The following is a 20,532-nucleotide window of genomic DNA, read 5'->3' as shown; positions in this document are numbered from 1 at the left end:
CGCTTTTGTTCAGCAGAGCGTTATTAAGTAAATATGAATGTTGGCTTGCTTTTACATTAGGTGATGCAATTGGTGAGGGGGGTGTACAAAAGAAGAAACTGACTTTGTCATTTGAGGAGTATAGGACTTTGTCGACTATGCTGATTGTACACATGAGAAATGAAGAAATTCGAACAGAAAGAGACGGTAAGTTTCTACAGGTATGATTGTACATCCTGTTATATTTTTGTTCTTTCATAGTTTTTCCAGCATCAAAAAAGTGAAAATGCTTTTTATTCTTAGCCAATAACAGTTTGATAAAGCTTCTTTTTCCATGTGGTTTCCAGAAAAAGCAGCAAAGAGAAGTGTGCAATTTTTAAATCTGTACCAAACTCCTGTTCTTTACATTTGAAGGGTTCTGCATTCACGTCTTGGCATGGAGACTGACTGTACTGGGTGATGTTTAAGTGATATTTCCTTAAGTTCTCTATAAACATTTTGGGATATTGGGCTTACCTTAACTGTTTAAAACCCCATGTGTACCACTTGCCTTGACATTCTTCACCTCTGAATTTTGCCCACATAGTGCATTTGAGGGTTTTATATGTCTATCAAAATGAAAAGTGATTATTTCCCCAACAGGATGAACCAACTTATTTTTGTGGTGGAGGTACATTGTGTTTTCTTTGAGGTAGAAACTTAATTCTTATGAATAATTTAAACAAGATTTGACTTGAAGTCCACAGGTGTGTACTCCATTCTTTCTAGATGACTGTAATTTTATCATATCTCATTCAATACTATAAAAGCTAATGATTAAATAAAGAAGGAGTGTGATAACTTATTTTCTTCAGACTCATTTTATTGCAAAAGAAACTGACATAACCTGTCATGGCAGGGAAAGGAAGATATAATGTTTTTGGATGTTTTGCATTGTAGCATCAAGCATCATTAGTGAGAGTATGTTGATTTGGTGGAATTTTTAATTCTGAATTTACTCCCCATCTGTTTTGCTTAATTTATTTGTACAGTAGGGCCCCGCTTTTCGGCGCTCCGCTTTATGGCGATCCGCTAATACGGCGCTCAACAGCTGAGTCAGAGAAGTGCGTCCGGCGCCATTTTCTCGTCGCTGATTCAGTCTGTTTACAGCTTTTGTGCGCTCCGCGTCTCTCTGTATTTCTGGCAATTTTTCCGTTATTACAAACTGTATATTTATATAATATTTTTGTGTTACTACAGTGTAATTACAATGGTGTCTAAGGGTAGTAGCGATAAAAAGAGGAGTCGTAAGCCTCTTACTTTAAATGCCAAGTTAGAGATGATTAAACTTCGTGAACAAGGCATGTCTATGGCTTCCGAACCATCACCAAAACGAATAGGATTCGTTGAAGAGTCACATGATGAAGATGCGCCATCTCCTTCATCCTTCCTACTATAAGCATATCAATTTTCAAATTTATATTCACCAATCACTATAAGCTGAGGACAATGTGTGTATTACTGATATTCATTTAACTTTCATATCATTTTCTTAGGCCTAGCGCTATTGTGCACTTACTATATGATAGTGTAACATCTTATTAGGCTTTGATATGCATTTGCAAGTGAAATAAGACAAAGATCCGCTTTTCGGCGATTTTCGCTTTACGGCGGGGGTCTGGTCCCTAACCCGCCGTATAAGCGGTGCCCTACTGTATTGCATTGTTGTTTTCATTGTATTTGTAAGTGGCACTGATTTGGATGTTTTTTGTTGTATGTGTGTAAACCAAGAGGGGGAGTGAGTAGTGTATGGATTTTTCCAGCATATAACATTCATGTTCCAAAATTAGATGTTATGCATTGCAACTAAGTCCTGAACCCTAAGGGCAGAGCTTCCATAGAGCGAGTATGTTGTTGGGTGTGGTGGCTACCACTCTGTAGCATCATAGGTCATGTTGTGCGTAGAATAAATATGATTCTTTCACAGCTGTGAAGATGGGTTCAAAAATCAAAGAAGTCCTAAAAATAATAACCTTGTAAGAAAATGTACCCAACTTTTTTATATTTACAATATTGTTTTTAATGGTATACAAAATAGGCTATTTGAAAAAATATGTGATTTAAGTAAACAGAATTTTGAACATTTTCCCCATTCATCTTCAGGCTAACTCCAGAATTCCGCTTCATCTGTACTCTTTTGTCTGAAGTGTCTTCTCGGTGAATAATCATGCTGTCAATTGTGTTATCCTTAAGCCATCTCATTGCCAGTATTCTTCTTAAAGCTTCTTTATGTGAGAGCAATTTTTGCCATCTTTCTTTTTTATGTTCACCATATACTTTTTCTTGAAACATCTGTATTTCCTTTTAAATTTGTAGATTAGCGCTGTTGTGTGACTTTATTTTTGCTGTATCTACAAGCCAATTTGGTAGGATTTAAATTGGGATGGTATGAAGATGGTGCAGTGCATCATGCCCATTCTCTTTAATTTTTCATCAGTTCCATAATGATAGTGATTCCTCCATTGCTGGCAGATCCAGATCTTGGTGTTTGAGGCACAAGGTAAACGAATATGTGTTTGTCATGGAAAAGTGTATACTTTTAGTTTAGCATTTTAGTGTAGAAGTGCTGGAATTTCAGTCACGGTAACATAATCACTTTTTGTAATTGAGTGTACTTGTGAATGATAAGAATTTCCCATGCTTCCTCATACCTGAACTGAGATGTTAGTAGCCTTGATGTTTCCCCACATAACTAAAAACTTAGTGTCAGTAGCCAGGTAGAATGAAGACGAGGACTGTAATATGCCCTTATGTGCAGCCAGAGTCCAGCAGTCACACCCTGAAGTAGAGATACAATGGGTTTGCCCTTCACTTCATGCAAGTGCGTTGAAGGGTTCAGCACTAAGTTGTCACACCGTAATTATGATTTACTTATTGACATAGCAATACTGTCAGACATTTATGTGATCAATACATCTGCATTGAAACTGTCAATAACTGTAAATTATCCCACAGTTCTTTGTGGACTTCATTATTACATTGAAAAGCATTTTGATGATCATACACAAGAAAAGTGGGAAAATGGGTCATAAGTAATGTGGTCCTGTTAAACCAAGATCAAAATGACTACTACAAACTTTAGTGCAAGCCTGCAATACTGAGTTCAAATGAGTCAGGTACTTGGGCCCTATTACATAATGGCTAGAGGGACATGCTTGATTAAACTGGTGGATGTGGTTTTCAAAGTTTTAACAAAAAGGTGATGGCATATCATGGTAAGATGGATGACAATACTATGATATATTGAAGATGTCATAATAAGCTACAGGTTGCTCACCGCTGGACCCAAGGTTCACTTGTTCAGACCTGTCCAAGGTCGATGGATTTTTAAGGGAGATAAAATTTCGTAGCACAACTTCCTTCAGAGGGGGAAGTGAAGCCATCAGTCCCATGTCGTAGATTTACGACATGTAAAAGAACCTTGCAAGCAAAATTTAGTGGCCATGTTCCTCACCCATGTCTCTCCTGATTCTCTACTAGATTGCTCTAGCAGACATCAGGATTGAGTATAAATTGTGCAGAAGCAGTGGGCTCGTCACTCACTACTCAAATGCACTATACAAGACTAATAAGGACAAGTTGCCTGGGCAAGTGTCATGGAAAGGGTCAGTAGGCCCAATCCTTGTAGGAGTTGATGATAAGCTGCAAATAGTATTGAAGGCAAGGCAGTATGAATATGTTAGGTTCAATTATCAGTAAATAAATAATGTTTTTTAAATTGTGATTCTTGTTTATGCTACTGAATCATAACTGAACTGCGTTTGTGAACAAAATAACATCCTATAATGCATGTATATCTGTATCTGTCTTTAGAAAATACTTAAGCTTAACATTATTTTGTTCCATTATTTTCTAAGAAAGATTTTTTTGTATTAGTAGATGGACATGAATGCAAACTGAAACTGAACATTTTTTACAGAACTCAACTGGAAAGTGTGGTGACTGCATATTGTTAGTGTGTACTGCTTCACACCCAAAACACTTAATTTACTCTCCCTTTTGAAGAGTACTATGTCCAGGTAAGGCTCCAGCCATTAAAAATGTTTATGCGTTTGCAGATGAAGGAATCAGTGAAGGTTTGAAGCGTAGTGATGTAGTGGCATGGTACCTGGAGCAGGTACAGGATCAGATAGAGTCTGAGGAGGAGCTGCTGAAGAAGAAGGCATTGGTGGAGAAAGTGATTGACCGACTCATATATCATGTGAGTTAATGCAGTTTTTTCTTCATTACTGAAATTAAAATCTAGTGTTTTATATTTAAGGTTATCACCTCCCAGTTTTCCTGTTCCCTCCTTTCCTCAACCAAATACTACTTTCCCATTAGGTAACCACCCACTCCTCAGCTCCATCAATCACCATGAAATTTGTTTCGCACCTACTGCCTGCTGTATATAAGGCCCTCCTCATACTGACCTTGAAAATGGCAACTGCAGTGTTTGCTGAAATGTTTGTTAACACCAAATGTTAATCTCTCAAGTGAAAGCTGAAGTTGTAATTGATGTAGTTGTTTATCAGAATTTTTCTTCAATTCTTTTGAGGAAGTTCTGGGATTTACAGGATTGTGTTTAGTAATGTGAGCACACTTTTTACTTATACCACATGTCTAAATGAAAGCAACAAAGAAGCATCTTTTCTTGTTTGATAGGATCAAGTTATCATCCCATTAATGAAGACGGGACTGAAGGGAGATGACGAGTCAAGCGAAGGTGACCCACTGCTTGTTGTGCACCCGAACTACATTATAGAACTGTGAGGCTGTTTTTCATACAGGCAAGTGAATTATGTATTTACACTGACCTGTAATATATCTTACACATAAATTTGTCTGTTGACATTTTGTTTTCTATTCTGTCTTCTGAAAAATTGTAGAATAGTACTGTATGTATTCAAATACCATATGCCTTTTTGTAGCATTTTTAATAAGAAAATATTAATTTAAAATACTAAATATTTTTAAATGCTATGATGACTGTATAAGAGACTGGTAGTAAATAAGTAAGTAAATAAATTGGTGTACTGAATAAGGATGACAACATGGGGGCTCAAAGATTTTTTAAAATGTTGTTTAATACAGAATGGAAACTGGAGCTGATCAGTTCACGTGATAGTAGCAGTACATGTGCTGAGCTTGTAAATGACACATCAATGGCAAATGTGACAGCAAGATGTGTAGTGGCAGTGAGGGTATGATATTAACCCTTCATGGTCCTTTGTCGGACTGAGTCCGACATTTGAAGATCCGAGTTCTGGTCCGATGTCGGACTGAGACCGCCACATATTTTACAAATTTTTTACGTGATCTGGTGTCAAACCGAGGCTGGCAAACAGTGTCAGCATATCATTCAAGCCTTCTTCTTTGCACTAGTTTATCCTAGATTTCCTGGTAAGACTTACCTTATAATAGTGAAAGGAGGCAGGAGAGAAAAGTCGTTTTATTCTGACACGTGTCGAAGGAAGCCAGGATTCCACACCAAATGTTTTGCCATTCGTCATATAGTAAAGGAATACCATTGGGTATGTAACTGTGATATTTACTTATCTTTCTAATAGGAAATTATATTTTTTTAATTATTTTTGATACATAGAGCAAACCACCACTGACATGCATATTCATTTGTCTTCTTATCAAGCATTCTTTATGTGTAGTGACTTCATTGTTTACACTTCGCATTCTGTTTCACTTTTATGGTGTTGAACTTGTTCTTGATCCTTCGAACACAATCAACGCTAAAGGAAGCACAGCTCTGAGATTACGAAATCCAATGCTTATACATCGTATATCCGCATGCAGTAAGAGATGTTAAGATGTCGCCAAAGTCATATCTATCGACTCGGTCTCCCTTTATTCTCTACCGAACAACAGCAAGTAGAAAGGCACCACTTATTACACATCTCACTAGCAACAGTGGTACAGTCCGTGAAAAATATTTCACACGGTCAGTATTCAAACAAGAGGAACTGTCATCCTCTCAGAAGATATTTTCACCATATTTAGCAAAGTTTCTTCCGTTTTATGCAAGTTATGAAAGAAAATCAAACCAGTTCATAATAGTAGTTGATTTTATACAGCTTAGTGGTATTTAAAAGGGACTGCAAAGGGTTAATATACATACAAGAGTTTGACCACAGTTTGTGGTGGTATGTACTTCAAGATATTTGTAGATAAAGAAACATGATGTTGAATAGTCCTACAATTTATCAATGACCTGTTATTCATTTAGTGTAGTGGAAATTTAAAATGTGTAACTAGGAAAGTGAAATTTTGTGTGAATGTGATATTTTAAGCTGCAAGAAGAATGGCCCTGCTATAAAGTACAAAGTGTCATAAATGAACCCTCATTCTTTAGTGTATGCTCAATTAATATTACCATGCCTCATCCTCTGTTTACTTTCTGCTAGACGCAATGGTGTCTCATACATGGAACACATCCCATCCTTGCTAATTCCACTCATTTTGGTGCTGCACACTTTTCGCATTTTCGTGTGGAACATTCTAGCTGATGTATTGACCTCAGGTATGTACACGTAGTTTTCCTTTAATTTCTACACTGAGAGTGTTCACTTGTCTTCATTGGTCCCTTAGCCGCCACGGTGGTCTAGCGGTTAGAACGCTGGGCTCATAATACTGGGGTCGCGGGTTCGATTTCCGGCGGTGCTCAGATTTACAACTTGTGTTGGGCAAGGCCGTGGTCCAGGCATCACAAAGTTTTCCTCCAGGGTTTCTCCGTGGCATCCCAACAATTACTCCACTTTCATAATCGTTTCGCAAAAAGGGGATCACAGCAGGAGCGTTAAATGTCGCAGTTCTGGTGGAACCCATGTACTAATGGGTCGTGAATCCTGCTAACCACCAATGCACACCATGCTGAATGGTGTGCACTGGACACGAAAAAAAAAAAAAAAAGGCTTGCAGAAATAATGACAGTTTCTTTGTATTCCATGTAGAAATTTCTTGTTGTTATTTTTGGAAGCCACATTTTCTTATATTTGTCTCATTGGCATCTGTTTGGTTATATAAGATATCGAAAAACTTGATTTTTATATTTTCACTTCAACTGGTCGTACTTGACATAATTTGTGTGTTTACTGTGCAAATAATACCGGCATTTAATACTTTTTTACCCTATAATTTTGCTTTAACACCTGACTCTTAGGAATCAGTTGTTGTTTATGAAACTTTTAGTTACTTAATTCATCAGTAAATTCACAAATGTTTGTGGCTGCTCTAGTTTTATTAACGTGTTTACGAGAGCCTGCCACTATATACAGTCTGAGCCATATGAATCCAGTTCACGCTGTCACACCCAATTCCTTATGCTTAATTTTATTATTTTCCTTCTGTTAATGGTGTGGTCCTTCAGGTTTTCTGGTTAAAAGTTTTGTTGGATTTCTCCCATCCTGTTTGCCCCACTCTTTTAATTTTCCTTGATTTGATCATCCTAATATTTGGTGAAGGAAATGAATTATGCAGTTTTCTTCTACTTGCTTTTACTTCCCCTCTCTTCTTACACAAAATTACAGGCGAAATTGTATTTTTGTATATTTTAATCTTTGTGATTTTAAATAGGAGTCTGGATGATATTTTGAACTGAGTGGTAGCATATATTTCCAAGATTGAATCTGCTCTTTTCTTCTTCATGAATTTAGTTCTGGTTTATTATTTTAACAACATTGCTGAGATTATGGAAGTTATAGAGTACCTAAGCTTGTGGATCTCATCTTTTCAGTTGAGGCTTGCCATAAACCTTTTTCATTGCTTTCTTTAAAAGTGGTCACATTCTTATGGAGTCGAACATGTCACAAGCGTGAATTTAGTTCCAGGTTTGAAGTATTTGTATTGTGGTACTAGTATTATACTGTCCCGTGCCGTAGCTGCGCAGTCTGAGGCATCATGCTTCAGACTGGCGATATGGAATGCGCGCTGGTTCGAGTCTTGGGGGAGAAGAAATTTTCTCATGAGCTTTCGACCGGTGTATGGGACTGGTGCCGGTGAGGAAATTGGGGAGCTACAATGAGTAGCGTAATCCGGTCAGGAAAACTAGCAATGGCTGGGGGTTCGTCGTGCTGACCACACGTTACCCTATATCTGGTTGGATGATCATTCACCTCTGCTTAGGCATGTGAACATGAGGCCAGCAGTCAGCTAGTCGGCTTTGGCTCTCAGGGGGCTGTTAAGCAACGGATTATTATTAGTATTATACTGTCAGAGATTTTTCTTGAGTTGAATTCTTTTTATCTTTGCTGCATTACATTGTGCCTTCAGACAGTATTAATATTAATTCCATACTTTGGGACTGGCAAAAATTAAATAGTCAGGATTGTAAAACACTTCCATACATTCCTCAGACAAATTGCTTTAATCATTAAATTAATGCGAGGAAGTTTGTAAGCTCCTCATAATCTAATGGCATCGAGGAGAAACTACTGACAGAAGGAATAACGGTCATTTTAGTGCAGTAGTGTTGTATTTATTCTTGTAACGTGACGTTTAGGGTGGAGTCCAGTGGTGTACTCCTGTGAATATTAAAATTAACCTCTGGTTCCATTAAATGTGACTTCAGGGATTATCAGTTCTTCAGCGTAGGAGGTCAGTTGAATTATTGAGTTAGTTATTAAATAATTCTGACATTTCCTAGCCATTATGTTGAAGTGCAATCTACATGAAATGGCTGGAAAGAATAGCGTGGTTTATTTATTGTTTGTTGTTTTATCCTTGGGCCAAACAAATATTGTGATGACTTTCAGTTATGGCGAGTGATGTTTTAATACATGTAGCATGAATTCCGCTTACTAACCTTCAATTTAATTGGTATGTCAGGAAGCAAAAACACTAACTGCTACTACATAGAGATGATAATGTGCAACATTATCATTCATTAACTGTCAGGATTTCATAACAGTTCTGAGTTTATTTAAGAGATGGTAATTGTGCTAATTACCGAACTACTGGCGGAAGTTGGAACTTTATGGTAGGCATATTTGGCACAAACAAATAAAGCTCTGATAGACTGGATTCAAGCATTCCATAAGTAGCAGGTGTGTTGCATTCAATGTGTATATGTTAACCCCCACATATTTTTCTTCAAAACGTATCCTTTTTTATGACTGCTGAGCTTCTATTAGGAATATAACTGACATATGAGTATGGTACACTACGCATTCATGAAAAGGTGTCCATGTAGTTCAGATGCTGTTTGAGTATTCATTTCCATATGTAGGCCTGTGTACACACAACAGGATGCATCGGTTTAAGATTACTATTCTACTGTTTACGTTTTTATTTTAGTTCTTAATAGACTTTGTTTGTGGTAAATTTAAGTACTGTCAGCACAGACTATACAGGTGATTCCATATTAGGTGTACAAATTTTAGTTGTATTTTACATCCAAATACAGTAACAAAGTTCCCATAAACATTAGCCCACAAAACCAAAGTTTTCGCTCAACGAACAATAGGTTCAACAAAGTAATTTCGTATATGCAGTGTGTATTATTTTTTTGTGCTCATTCTGCACGAAAGGTGACAGCAATCATGTTGTTAAAGCAAATGTTTACGAATGTCTGGTTTAGTCGAAATTTAGGGAAAACCGAGTAAGCACTGGTTATGGCATTGGCTGATTGTAGCCTTTTTAGAATCGATACGTTTTTTGTACTGCCTTCTGCCCGCGGTTCCGTTCACGTGGCCTTGGTTATCAACGATCGTAACAGACGAACTTTTCCGCACAACGGATTTGTGTTGCGTAACGTAATAAAGGTTAATGAAGTGGTAACTCAGTTGAAGAAAATATACATTTTTCGGTCTAAAATGGTAGACTGCAGTCACACGGGACTAGGATGTATGCATCCTTTTTCTTGTAAGGTCAGAGACCCCACGATGGGCCGATGCCACACAACAAGGGGCTCTATAGAATACTTGAGTTCAGAATTAATTTTGAATCGATTTTCTAAACCGTTTTAGTTATAAAGGAAGATGGCAGACTTAATACAAGTCTAACATTAATTATGAAGGGAGATAAGGAGAAATAAGGGTAATGTTTCCTTTCGTTCCTACTTTCATAATAAAATTTATCGATGTTTATTGCTGCTTATTTTCAGGAACATATCTAGTCCCAATATTTTACCACACGTTTTGATATTTTGTAAGAACGTTTTATCGGTTTCTGCACATTTAAGTTAGAAGTCACAACAAAGCGAAAGTTTTATAGCACGTCAAATTTTGATCGTAAACAGCAAAAGCTCAGCTCTTATAAAGTATCTCTGTTTTCTTCAGTTGATGTTTTAAAATTGTGCTGTTCATATGCTTTCGAAAGCTGAAAACAGTTTAGAGAAAATAAGCACAGACAGTTACGACAGTTAAAACATGTTTCACGCCATCTGGTATTCGGAGGATGACGTCAAATCGGGCAGTACTGGACCTACAAGGATACATATCAAGTGAAGATATGCATTTGTAACTAGCTATTTTGAAACAGCCTTCCACGAAAATTTGCTTTCGTTGTTAAAATACATCGTGTGAATTTTGCATTTAAAAAGTCAACACCAAAGATTTTATTTAATAGTGAAGAAGCTCTCACATCCGACGTGCAGTAAATGTAGGAAACAATTTTACAACGTGTAAGTAAAAAGAAGAATTTATATGATACGTGGTGTACTTTATAATTCATGGTTCTTTGTATGATATTTGTATTAAATGGAATGCTACTTATTAAACGTTTCTAAAACCATGATTTGTTTATAGACGACTGTCCTGAGGTTTTTCATGGTTTTCCGTAGTCTCTAAGCAAATGCTTGAGCAGTATCTCGAATTAGACTACGACCACTTGCTTCCACATCGTTTCAAAGTCATCATTGACTGTCATCGTATTTGACGCGATATAATTTTAGCAGTTTAATGCGTCGTTAACTAAAACGTATCATAGAAGAGCCTCTCGTTTGTAGCAAGCCTGATAGCACAGTTCACAAATATCAATCAGCTCTTCTGTTCAATTTGCAAGCATTAAGAATGTCCCGTATTTTTGTTGGGCGTTTCTGCCATCGTACACCTCTGGATTTATATATTTATATATATTATATATATTTACATTTCTCAGTATAGGGGTGATAAAATTTTTTTATTTGGGACACACCGATACATGACCATTTCATGTGTATTCCGACATTGAGTAGCATCTTGAATGCGTCAGATAAGACTTTTTCCCTCTCTCTTTCGTTCCAGGATTTATGGCTGTCATTTGACCCTTTTTGAGCAAGTTTATCTTCCATTCACAAACAAACACCACGTGTATGAAGGCTAGCCTTGAAAACTATGAGGTTACGCATTTATACTTACGAATGGCCAGTACAGCTACATGAAATACACACATTGTTGCCACATCATCAGAGGGAGGATTCCTTTCACAGCAGACCAGTCCAAAGTTCATAAAGCAGTCGTTATTCATTCCATACTTATGGGCTGTAGAAATTAGGCTCACAGCCGGGGGTATATATACGTCGAACAACGCTCGTGGAACTTGGAAGGCAGGCCTCCGGCAAGCCACCCTTATGTTTGTTCTCTTGCTTTCTTGTGCTGAGACCTGAAAGTTTTCGGTAGTGACGCTAGATGGCAGAATATTTTTACAAGTGCTGTCACCATTACACGTCTTTTACTAGTACAGTAAAACCTCTCTAACTTGGACACTTGCAGTTCCACGATAATGTGTCCAACTTACAGAGGTGTCCAAGATAGAGGGAAAGGGGAAAATCATCCTTTCAAATTGTCGTGTAATAACAATGTGGTAATTGTAAAGTATTATGAAGCCCTTCACAAAAAGGAAATTATTGATATGAAAAATCAAAAGGGTAAATTAAATTTTTACAAATTTTGTTTTCACTAAATTAAACTTGCATGGATAAGCTCAAAGGGAAGGGCACCAATACTTTACGTTTACCGACAATGTAATCTATTTTACATAATCTAACTACTGTAGGCTTGCTCGAATTAAGAATTAATGACAATAATAATAATCTTTTGAAACCCACTCTCATGGTTGCACATTACACCCCAGCCTCAATGAAATTTTAAATGTTCAGAATGTATTTTTTTAAGCTCAACATAAGATGTCACTTATTTGTTGTAAAGAAACCCGTCACAAGACACTGCTTTTTTGCTTTTATCTTGGAATTTGCCATCCTCTTTCTAATTTTCACCGCAATCCGAATAAAGTTTCAACCACTCCTGGTTGATTATGAGCGAACGCATACCGTTCCAATTTCTGTTAACACTGTTTAACTCAGTTGCAAGCACAGTACTGACAAAGTTAAAACTCCAGTGAGGTGCTTAACAAAAGAATAACTATACACTTTCACTGCATTATAGTGATGTGCTCAATGTCTCACAATCTCAACCATAAGGAAATCCTCAGGGAGAAGGCATTCATCAATCAGAAATTAAAAACAACAAAATACTAACTGAAAACGTTTCCCATAAAAACATCGAAGTTAAGTGCATGACCTGTCCAACTTACAACAAAAAGGGGTGACCAAGTTCCAGGATAAAGGGGTGTCCAAGATATAGGGTATTGTGAATATGTAAAATTATAGGATATTCGCCGGTTCCAATTAAAAGTGTCCAACTAGAGGGGTTTTACTGTACTTTGATATGGATGATTGGAGCAACGTAGTACGTAGCACAGGTGATATATTTCATTGTTGTTCCAAGTAGGAATCGATGTAGAAATAATGAATAAGAATAAGCAAAAGGGATAAAGGAACGGAAGAAGAGATGTAAGGTATCTAAAGACAATAAATCATTCCTCGTTGACTGTCAATGAGCCTTTTCAGTTATCTTTGTTGTGTACATTATCAAACTCTTACATACTAAGGTATGATGTATGTTTCTAAACTTGCCTACAGCACAGGGGCAGTAGTTGCAAAGAACAAGACAATCAGGAGAATATTTACTGACGATAAGAATGTATAGCAGTGTTTATATGGATGCACAACAGGTGTTATGTAATGTATTTTGTTGTCGATGTGGTGGAGGGAATGGGCTCTGTCATGGAAACAGATGAAATGTCCAGTGGCCTAGTGTCGGTCGTCTGAGCAAGGTGAACCACGATGAGTGATACCAACGATGCCTGTGATGTCTCGCGAGTAAGCAATCGAAGGTTCAGAGACAAGGTTGGTACAACAATTTTACATGGTTGAAGTATGCAATAAGAAAGGTGCAAATAGTCTGCTTACAGGTATTGATTTTTTACTCTTTTTGTTTACACCTGTTGCTAGGAAGGAGTGCCGCGAAGTTATGTAGCTAAACGCGATTTCAGTTGTTTACTACTGTTCATAATTTTCAGAGATGTTTTCTATTAACCGTAGCCAGCTCTCACTCTTAAACCGCTTACGCATGAAATTGTATTTTTAAAGCTGGCTCTATTGTGCGCTTTTGGATGAGATGCACAAAATGAACGCGTCTGTACTTCAGTCGGTATGTTTCAACTCCAGAACCTCTGGATGGATTTTGGCGAAATTTGTCATTGGCTCCATGCCATTGTAAACTACTCTAACATCGTAAATTTAAATTCTGAACAATCGATAATTCCAACATGGCGGATATACGAACTTGTGAGATGGGAGCGTCACATAAAAGAGAATTGTTAATGGCATATGGAAGATCATTGAAGAGCAACCAACTTCTTCTTCGGTTCCTACCTTTTTTGAGGGGAGGGGGGGGGGGTAAGAACGTAAAATAACTTGGCCCCTGTGAAAAAATGTTCTATGGCTTTCAGTTTGACAGCGTTAACTAACGAACGTTTGGAGCAAGGCATTTGATACTTTGGATGGAAATAGGTCATAAACATACAAGTATAACTTCAGATAGCGTTTTCTGGTCCGGATCACACATTACCAATCAAGTTTAATTTGTTTTGTATCCACGAAACTCATTATTTAAAGTACGAATGTTTTACTCGCTAATTTATGTTTTAATAGGTCATTTAACTATGTTGTAGACATTGAAAGAAATATTGTCGATGTTATAGAAGTGTTTTGATCTTCGTGTCAAAAAGTATGCTAGCGTTATTATACGTTAAAAAATTATCAATAAAATTTTCTGTAGTGAATTAATTTTAGTTAACATATTGTAAATTAGGAATGTAGAGATTTGAAGTTACTTAGAATTAATTATAGTAGACATTTGCATGTAGGAATGTGTTGATGTCATTTCCTGGCACTGAGTACAGCAGCAAGGCTAGCTCACCTTACTCTCAGGGGATGAGAAAGAAAAAATAACCGGAAATGCAGACGTAGCCATTAGGCAGTCAGCAGAAGTATGGGAAAACACGAACGAACAGTTGACGAGAAAAGTGGGAGATAGATCGATCACGATCAGAACGGCCGGAACTTTGAAGATAGCAGGAGGTCACCGAAGCCATGGGCAAGGGCAGCTGATCGGGCTACTGATAACAGGTAAGCGATGAGGCGATGACTCCGGGTATAGTACGGGTAGATGAATAAATATTCAAAATTTACGTAACCAGAGCGTTGTTGAGATAAAGTGAACTAGCCTGAATTAGGAAGGTAATGTTTTAATACAAATGTGAAATTTCTGTAGTACTTAGTGTTAGAAATAAATGGTGTATAGTCTGTAACAAGCTGTAGCCGCATGGACGAAATATCATATCAGCTGAGTATGTTTAATCCGACGACAGCATCCTTGTGAACTTGCCTTGCTCCATTCCAAGCCACGCTACCACATTAGTAGGACTAAACCCAAACAAATCTATCCAAAATATAACGTTACATTTCCAATAAAAGCTGGATGTTTGCTTGGACTCTGCTGCATGCAGTATGTATACATGCGCCAGCAAAGCGGACAATCCCAACGCTCGACTTGAGGTGCAAATCTGTGCCTTCGCACATGTCTTGAAGTGGGAAAGAAATTCAGGAGATTCAGAGAAAATTCCTCTTAACACTGCCAGGTCGTGCGGTCTTCATCAACCCGCACGTCTGCCGAGCTGATTTCGCGAATATTTTTCCCTTGTGCGAGATTCTTGAGGCGGTAAATTGGCTTGGTTTTATTTAAAATATAATTTTTAGCTTTTTAACACATTTTTGTCTTACAGTTTGACCAAGGTATGGAGGTATATTGACAGTGGCAAAATTCAGGAAAGATTCGTTGGTTTTACTGACGTTAGTGCTGACTGAAATTCTGATGGTATTTTCAGTCATGCGCAGAATTTAGTTTAGATTGCAAACGTATAGCTCAAACGCATGATGGTGTGTCAGCGGTGATTTGAATGGTCTTCAGCATGAAGTATTGGAATCCATACACTTCACTTGCTCTGCTATTCACATTTATTGAACATTGTTATTTCTAAGAGCTTTAATTATGTAAGACTTGAGGTTCTCACAGCAGTGAGTATGAAGATTTCCGTCTTTGGGTTGTTGCGCTGTGTAGTCTGGTCGATGTTAATCAACGTTTCAGAGGTCATACTGCCTCCGTCATCGCCCTGATGACGGAGGCAGTATGACCTCTGAAACGTTGGTTAACATCGCCCAGACAACACAGCGCAACAACCCAGAAGACGGAAATCTTCAGCTTTAATTATATTAAAGGTTGCAGCATATGTTCTTCCTTACACGTGATTTCTAACTTTACATCACATTCAAGGAAGAGAACTGATTATCTGAAGAGAAAAGTCCTTTATTTAGCTACCACCAGGTGGTCATTCAGTTGTCGTTTGATGAACATGATTGAGGAGTATGGAATATTGATCCTGGAATATTTTGGAGCATTGAGGGCCGGGAAATATGGAGTGCAAATAATGAAAAATGGCAGCGACTCGATATAAGAATTTTCTGAATAACCTTCAAGCACTTGTTACGTGTTCATACATTCTATCACTCTGTAAACAGAAAGTCTGGATATAGTTTTTATGCTATATGATTATTCCACTGAAATAAAATAATTTCGAAATCACTCAAAAGATGACAGGGCTTCTGCTTCTGTAGAAGTAGTCAAATTATGTGGCACAACTCAAAAGGAGAGTGCAAAATCCGACAAAAAAATTAAGGAAAAGTGCAGAATACTTTTCAACGAAATTATTTAAAACTTTATCATTCGTCTGTCAGCTATCAGCACCGAAAAAATGGAAACACGGGGGATTTTGCACGTACACATTCAAGACTGCATTTCCTGCACAACTTATATGAAAAGTGGGCTAAATTTGCGCTGGCATCCGACTCTGCATTGCCCCCTCCCGCCAAACAAAATAAATGGTCTTTATGGCTCAGAAGACTTTGCAGGAAAATCTTACGAAACACTTCATTTGTTTCTTAGTGGCAGCGTGGAAGGTTCTTTAAAACAAACTTACAAGTTACCTATTTTAATATTCACCGATCTACGACTGGTAATATGATTATGAATACTGAAGTGAAAATTACATTGAAGGAAGTTGTCATTGCCTGTTTTAAGGTAGGCTGTCATCACGCAGTTTGCCTGGAACGACTGGGTAATCCCATGAAAATAAGTGTAAATTTTCTGTTATTGTTATTCAGTGCCTAATTGACAGTAACGAAAGCTGAGGAAACTACAAGTAATAGTTTTCTCCACAGTTCCTAGCTGGTGTGATTAGCCTTGCTGTATATGTGGTTAATTTAACAACACTCTCAATCTTTCAGATTAAAAAGCGTCGAATGATTGCGTGATTAATGAGTAAAGAATTGGAAAAAAACTTATAGAAACACGCGGTCGTTACCTAATTTATTTGGTAGGACTGAGAAAAACTACGAAAACTGTAAGTGAGGAGAACCGGTCTCTGGGCCGATATTTGAACCATGGTTCTCCGGTATATGAAACAGGAGTGCTAATCATTCGACGTTCGGTGACTAGCCTTCATGTTAACGATAATAATGCGTGATAATTACTTACAAGCAGGTGTGCGTCAGCCCAGAGCAGAGACCTCGAATAATTATTTCCCTCCCCACCCTTTTTAAACAGATATGAATAATATCAAGTCGCAATTTGGGTCCATGAAGAGCGGTGTTCCACGTGTATATACGCGTGCATTTAAATTGCCCTGCTTGCGGTTCGACGTATATATATATATATATATATATATACGTCCGGCTGTAAGCCTAATTTCTACAGCCCATAAGTATGGAATGAATAACGACTGCTTTATGAACTTTGGACTGGTCTGCTGTGAAAGGAATCCTCCCTCTGATGATGTAGCAACAGTGTGTGTATTTCATGTAGCTGTGCTGGCCATTCGTAAGTATAATTGCGTGACCTCATAGTTCTCAAGGCTAGCCTTCATACACGTGGTGTTTATTTGTGAATGGGAGATAAACTTGCTCAAAAAGGTTCAAATGACAGCCATAAATCCTGGAACGAAAGAGGGGAACAGAGTCGAAAGAGAGAGGAAAAAAGTCTTATCTGAAGAATTCAAGAGGCTACTCAATGTCGGAATACATATGCAATGGTCATGTATCGGTGTGTCCCAAATAACAAAATTCAGTACCCCTATACTCAGAAATGTATCAAAGGAAGGTTTCCTAGAAAGAGACGGTTGAGAACATTATTGTGTAATGAATAGCTGGCCTTCAGTTTCCCAGACAGCTGATAGTCTGGCGTGGCGACATTTTCTGGCGCGTATTTCTGACACAGGAAAGAATGCAAGGCCTCAAATACATTGTGTGGTGTGCAGGAAACGCGGGAAATGGATAGAATCTATTTATTGGTGTGGTGTTGTGTTTTGATGATGTTTCAAGAACTACCATACAAAACTCAACTTCTAATCCACTTGCTTCCATTGATCACACACAGGTTGCTCATCTTATAAGGTAAGATTATAAAACCATCTTTTAAGAGGATTGCAGTGAAAAATTCATAATTGTATCTCATATAGTTCAAACGTTATGATAAATAAAGTATTTTAGAGCAAAATTTAAACGGGCATTTAAAAAATACTACCGCCGGAACAGCACAACAGCGGTATATGCGGGGTATTTAAACCTCCACGGCAGTGGGTTAATCACCATGGCATTTTTAATGCCACTGAAACTTATCTTCAGACAAGTCTTTTATACCTTTAAAATCGGCCACGGCGATATACGTCGTACATGTTTCTTCAAGGTTAGTGGAACGCGTTATACTACCAGACTGACTAGCTGTATGAGATCTTAATCAGGGATTTGAAACGATTGGGTGGGAACAGGGCGAGGCATTAACAGGCTACAGGCTGACATTTCGGATTTCAGATGACAAAAAGACGAGGTCACTAGTTCTGATTTAAAACACTGCTGAACATTGTCATTGCAGCTCTTGAAGATACATATAACTGAGAAAAAAGTTGTAAAGACCGAGATAGTCACATAAACAGGCAATGATTTATCCAAGGAAGCTCGCTCAATAACTTATCGGCCCTGTGAAGATATTAATCTTCATCTATCAGAGTCTAGCCGTTTCATCAGTGCCTAGTTAACAACCATCGCTGCTGTCCTCGACAAATCAGTTCTACAACAGCTTCTTAACTTGTTTTTCTGCCTTTTCACAGCAAATACCAGATCATGGACCAGTGGTCCCCAACACGGTGCCCGCGGGCGCCATGGCGCCCGCCAAGGCTTTTTTGGGTGCCCGCGTTGATACGGAAAGAGGTTATACTGAATAATGAAGGCCGTTTAACCATGAACATTATAAAATCAAAGCGCAGATCTCAACTTACTGATGCCCATCTTGATAATTGTTTGCGAGCAGCAACGTCATCCTACACTCCCAAATTTGAAAAACTTGCCGATGAAATACAGCGCCAAACATCACACTAACTTCCCACTTGAGTAATAATAATTGTACTTATAAAAGTACGTATTTTTGATTGCATGGTTTCTTGTATCATTAAACGTCGTGTTGTTTTGTGTATTATTTGGTGTCCATATCTTATTTGTCCAGAGAAAAAAAATGCCTTTATTAATTGGTTGGTGCCCGCCACGATCTCATGAACTCTCAAATGTGCCCTTAGGCACAAAAAGGTTGGGGACGACTGCCATGGACTATACCAGCATAGTCCAGACAGTTCCACTTTCACAGCTACCACAATTAACCATGTGCATCCATGTCCGCGACTGCCTGCTCCCCTTTCAACGAGCAGTTTATTTTACCTCAAACAATTGACGTTAATCAGATAGTTATTTTGTAATAATTAGCAATATCGTTATCTATGTACGTTTAACAAACTGGTGATGTTCGTAGAAGGTCGAATTATATAGATCGTATTGTTTCATAATGTTATTAGTATAATCTGAATTTTATTTGATGGTCCCTTAGATCTGTTCTTAAACAGAACGTTCCACGGAACGTCTGCAAAACTTCAGGTTGGTTATTGATTGGTTTATTTTGGGTGAAACAGACGACCGGGATTCGATCCCCAACGGGGGCAGAGGATTTTCCTCTAATCTCTGCGTCCGAATCGGATCTAGGGCCCACCCAGCCTCCTATACAATGGGTACCGGGGCCCATTTCCAGGGGTAAAGCTCAGCTGGGGCGTGAAGCTAACCACTCACCCCTATCTTGTGCCGAGGTTGGCTGGCATTGCAACTGGTTACTTACATTTGTTGGGGGCCACTAGGGTTTGTCGGTTTTTAAAAACGTACCGGTTTTTTGGATAAATTTGTAAAATTCGAAAACCGGTTTTTAAAATTTAAAAAAAACCGGTTTTAGATACTAGAATTAATATGTAAAAGCTTCTGTTAAATGAACTAAAAATTTAAAGACTGAAATCAGTTCCAAATTATTAAATGCTTTAGGAGTACGAATTCAAGAAAGAGGACAAAAATTTATAATTTATATTTTGTACGGATTTTAGTTATTTTAGTTTTCTTTTATTTGGTTTTGTATGGAGTATATTTTACTTTGTTATATTTTTGTAGTTCCATAAATATTAAATAAACTGAACAATTTTAAAATAAGTATAATTTTTTTACTGTTTTAATTATATTTTGTTCTTTTTTTTGTAAAAATTCGAAAACCGTTTTAAACGGTTTTTGGAAATACTGGAAATCGAAAACTGGTTTTTTCAAAAGTCGGTTTTTGTATAAACCCTAGGGGCCACTGACTCCGCTCTCAGGCAACAGATTGGAACTTTTCGCTGTAGTTGGCATGCCTCGGCTGTCGCTCGGTTACAACAAAAAGCGAAATGTGGGGCGGAAAACTGGGTAAGTGAATTAAAGTGGTTATGGGACCCGGGTTAATCTGCGACAGATCTAATTTAGTTTTATTGCGTAAATGTAGCGAAGGTGCCAGTTCTTCGCTCGGATGTTTCAGAAATGAAACTTTTTTCTAAAACAATGAAACCGATTACTTTTTACACCACACATACTTAACAAAGTTCAGAAACAATAGGAAGAAAATCCCGTATTTCTACTGACACACAAAAGTTAGTACACTATAATAAACAAATATTTTATTAATTATTCTTATTTTATTGCATTTAAGTTCTAAAGCGAATCAGTGTGATATCTCATGTATTTTATATTGTTTATCG

At 37.7% G+C, this 20,532-nt stretch overlaps 2 protein-coding genes across 8 annotated transcripts in view; both read left to right on the top strand.

Annotated features, from left to right (window-relative positions):
- Positions 1-6,363, top strand: part of Mcm6 (minichromosome maintenance 6) — a 35,851-nt gene extending 29,488 nt beyond the window's left edge. Inside the window, exons 13-16 of one of the 2 annotated variants that reach the window (XM_022065712.1) lie at positions 61-186; positions 4,077-4,219; positions 4,663-4,787; positions 5,092-6,363. In XM_022065712.1, the coding sequence (XP_021921404.1) occupies positions 61-186; positions 4,077-4,219; positions 4,663-4,770 (377 nt within the window). In that variant the 3' untranslated portion in view covers positions 4,771-4,787; positions 5,092-6,363. Of the gene's footprint in view, positions 1-60; positions 187-4,076; positions 4,220-4,662 lie in introns of both variants that reach the window. The other variant, XM_022065711.1, reaches the window with a different exon arrangement.
- Positions 6,364-13,024: 6,661 nt separating this feature from the next.
- LOC110830611 (uncharacterized) overlaps positions 13,025-20,532 on the top strand; it is a 28,738-nt gene continuing 21,230 nt past the window's right edge. For 3 of the 6 annotated variants that reach the window (XR_002543300.2, XR_015533520.1, XM_022065713.2), the window contains exon 1: positions 13,025-13,174. Coding sequence is in view for 2 of the 6 variants with exons in the window: in XM_022065713.2 (XP_021921405.2) it covers positions 13,112-13,174 (63 nt within the window). In the remaining 4 variants the exon portion in view is untranslated. Of the gene's footprint in view, positions 13,175-14,305; positions 14,459-20,532 lie in introns of those variants that run through there. The other 3 variants (XM_022065717.2, XM_022065716.2, XM_022065715.2) reach the window with 2 other exon arrangements.

The sequence above is a fragment of the Zootermopsis nevadensis genome, unplaced genomic scaffold (assembly GCF_977971745.1).
Source record: "Zootermopsis nevadensis isolate Lab colony 2312 unplaced genomic scaffold, Znev_1.0 Znev_ptg000001l, whole genome shotgun sequence".
Taxonomy (NCBI): Eukaryota; Metazoa; Arthropoda; class Insecta; order Blattodea; family Termopsidae; genus Zootermopsis; species Zootermopsis nevadensis.
This window is presented reverse-complemented; position numbering and strand designations above follow the sequence as displayed.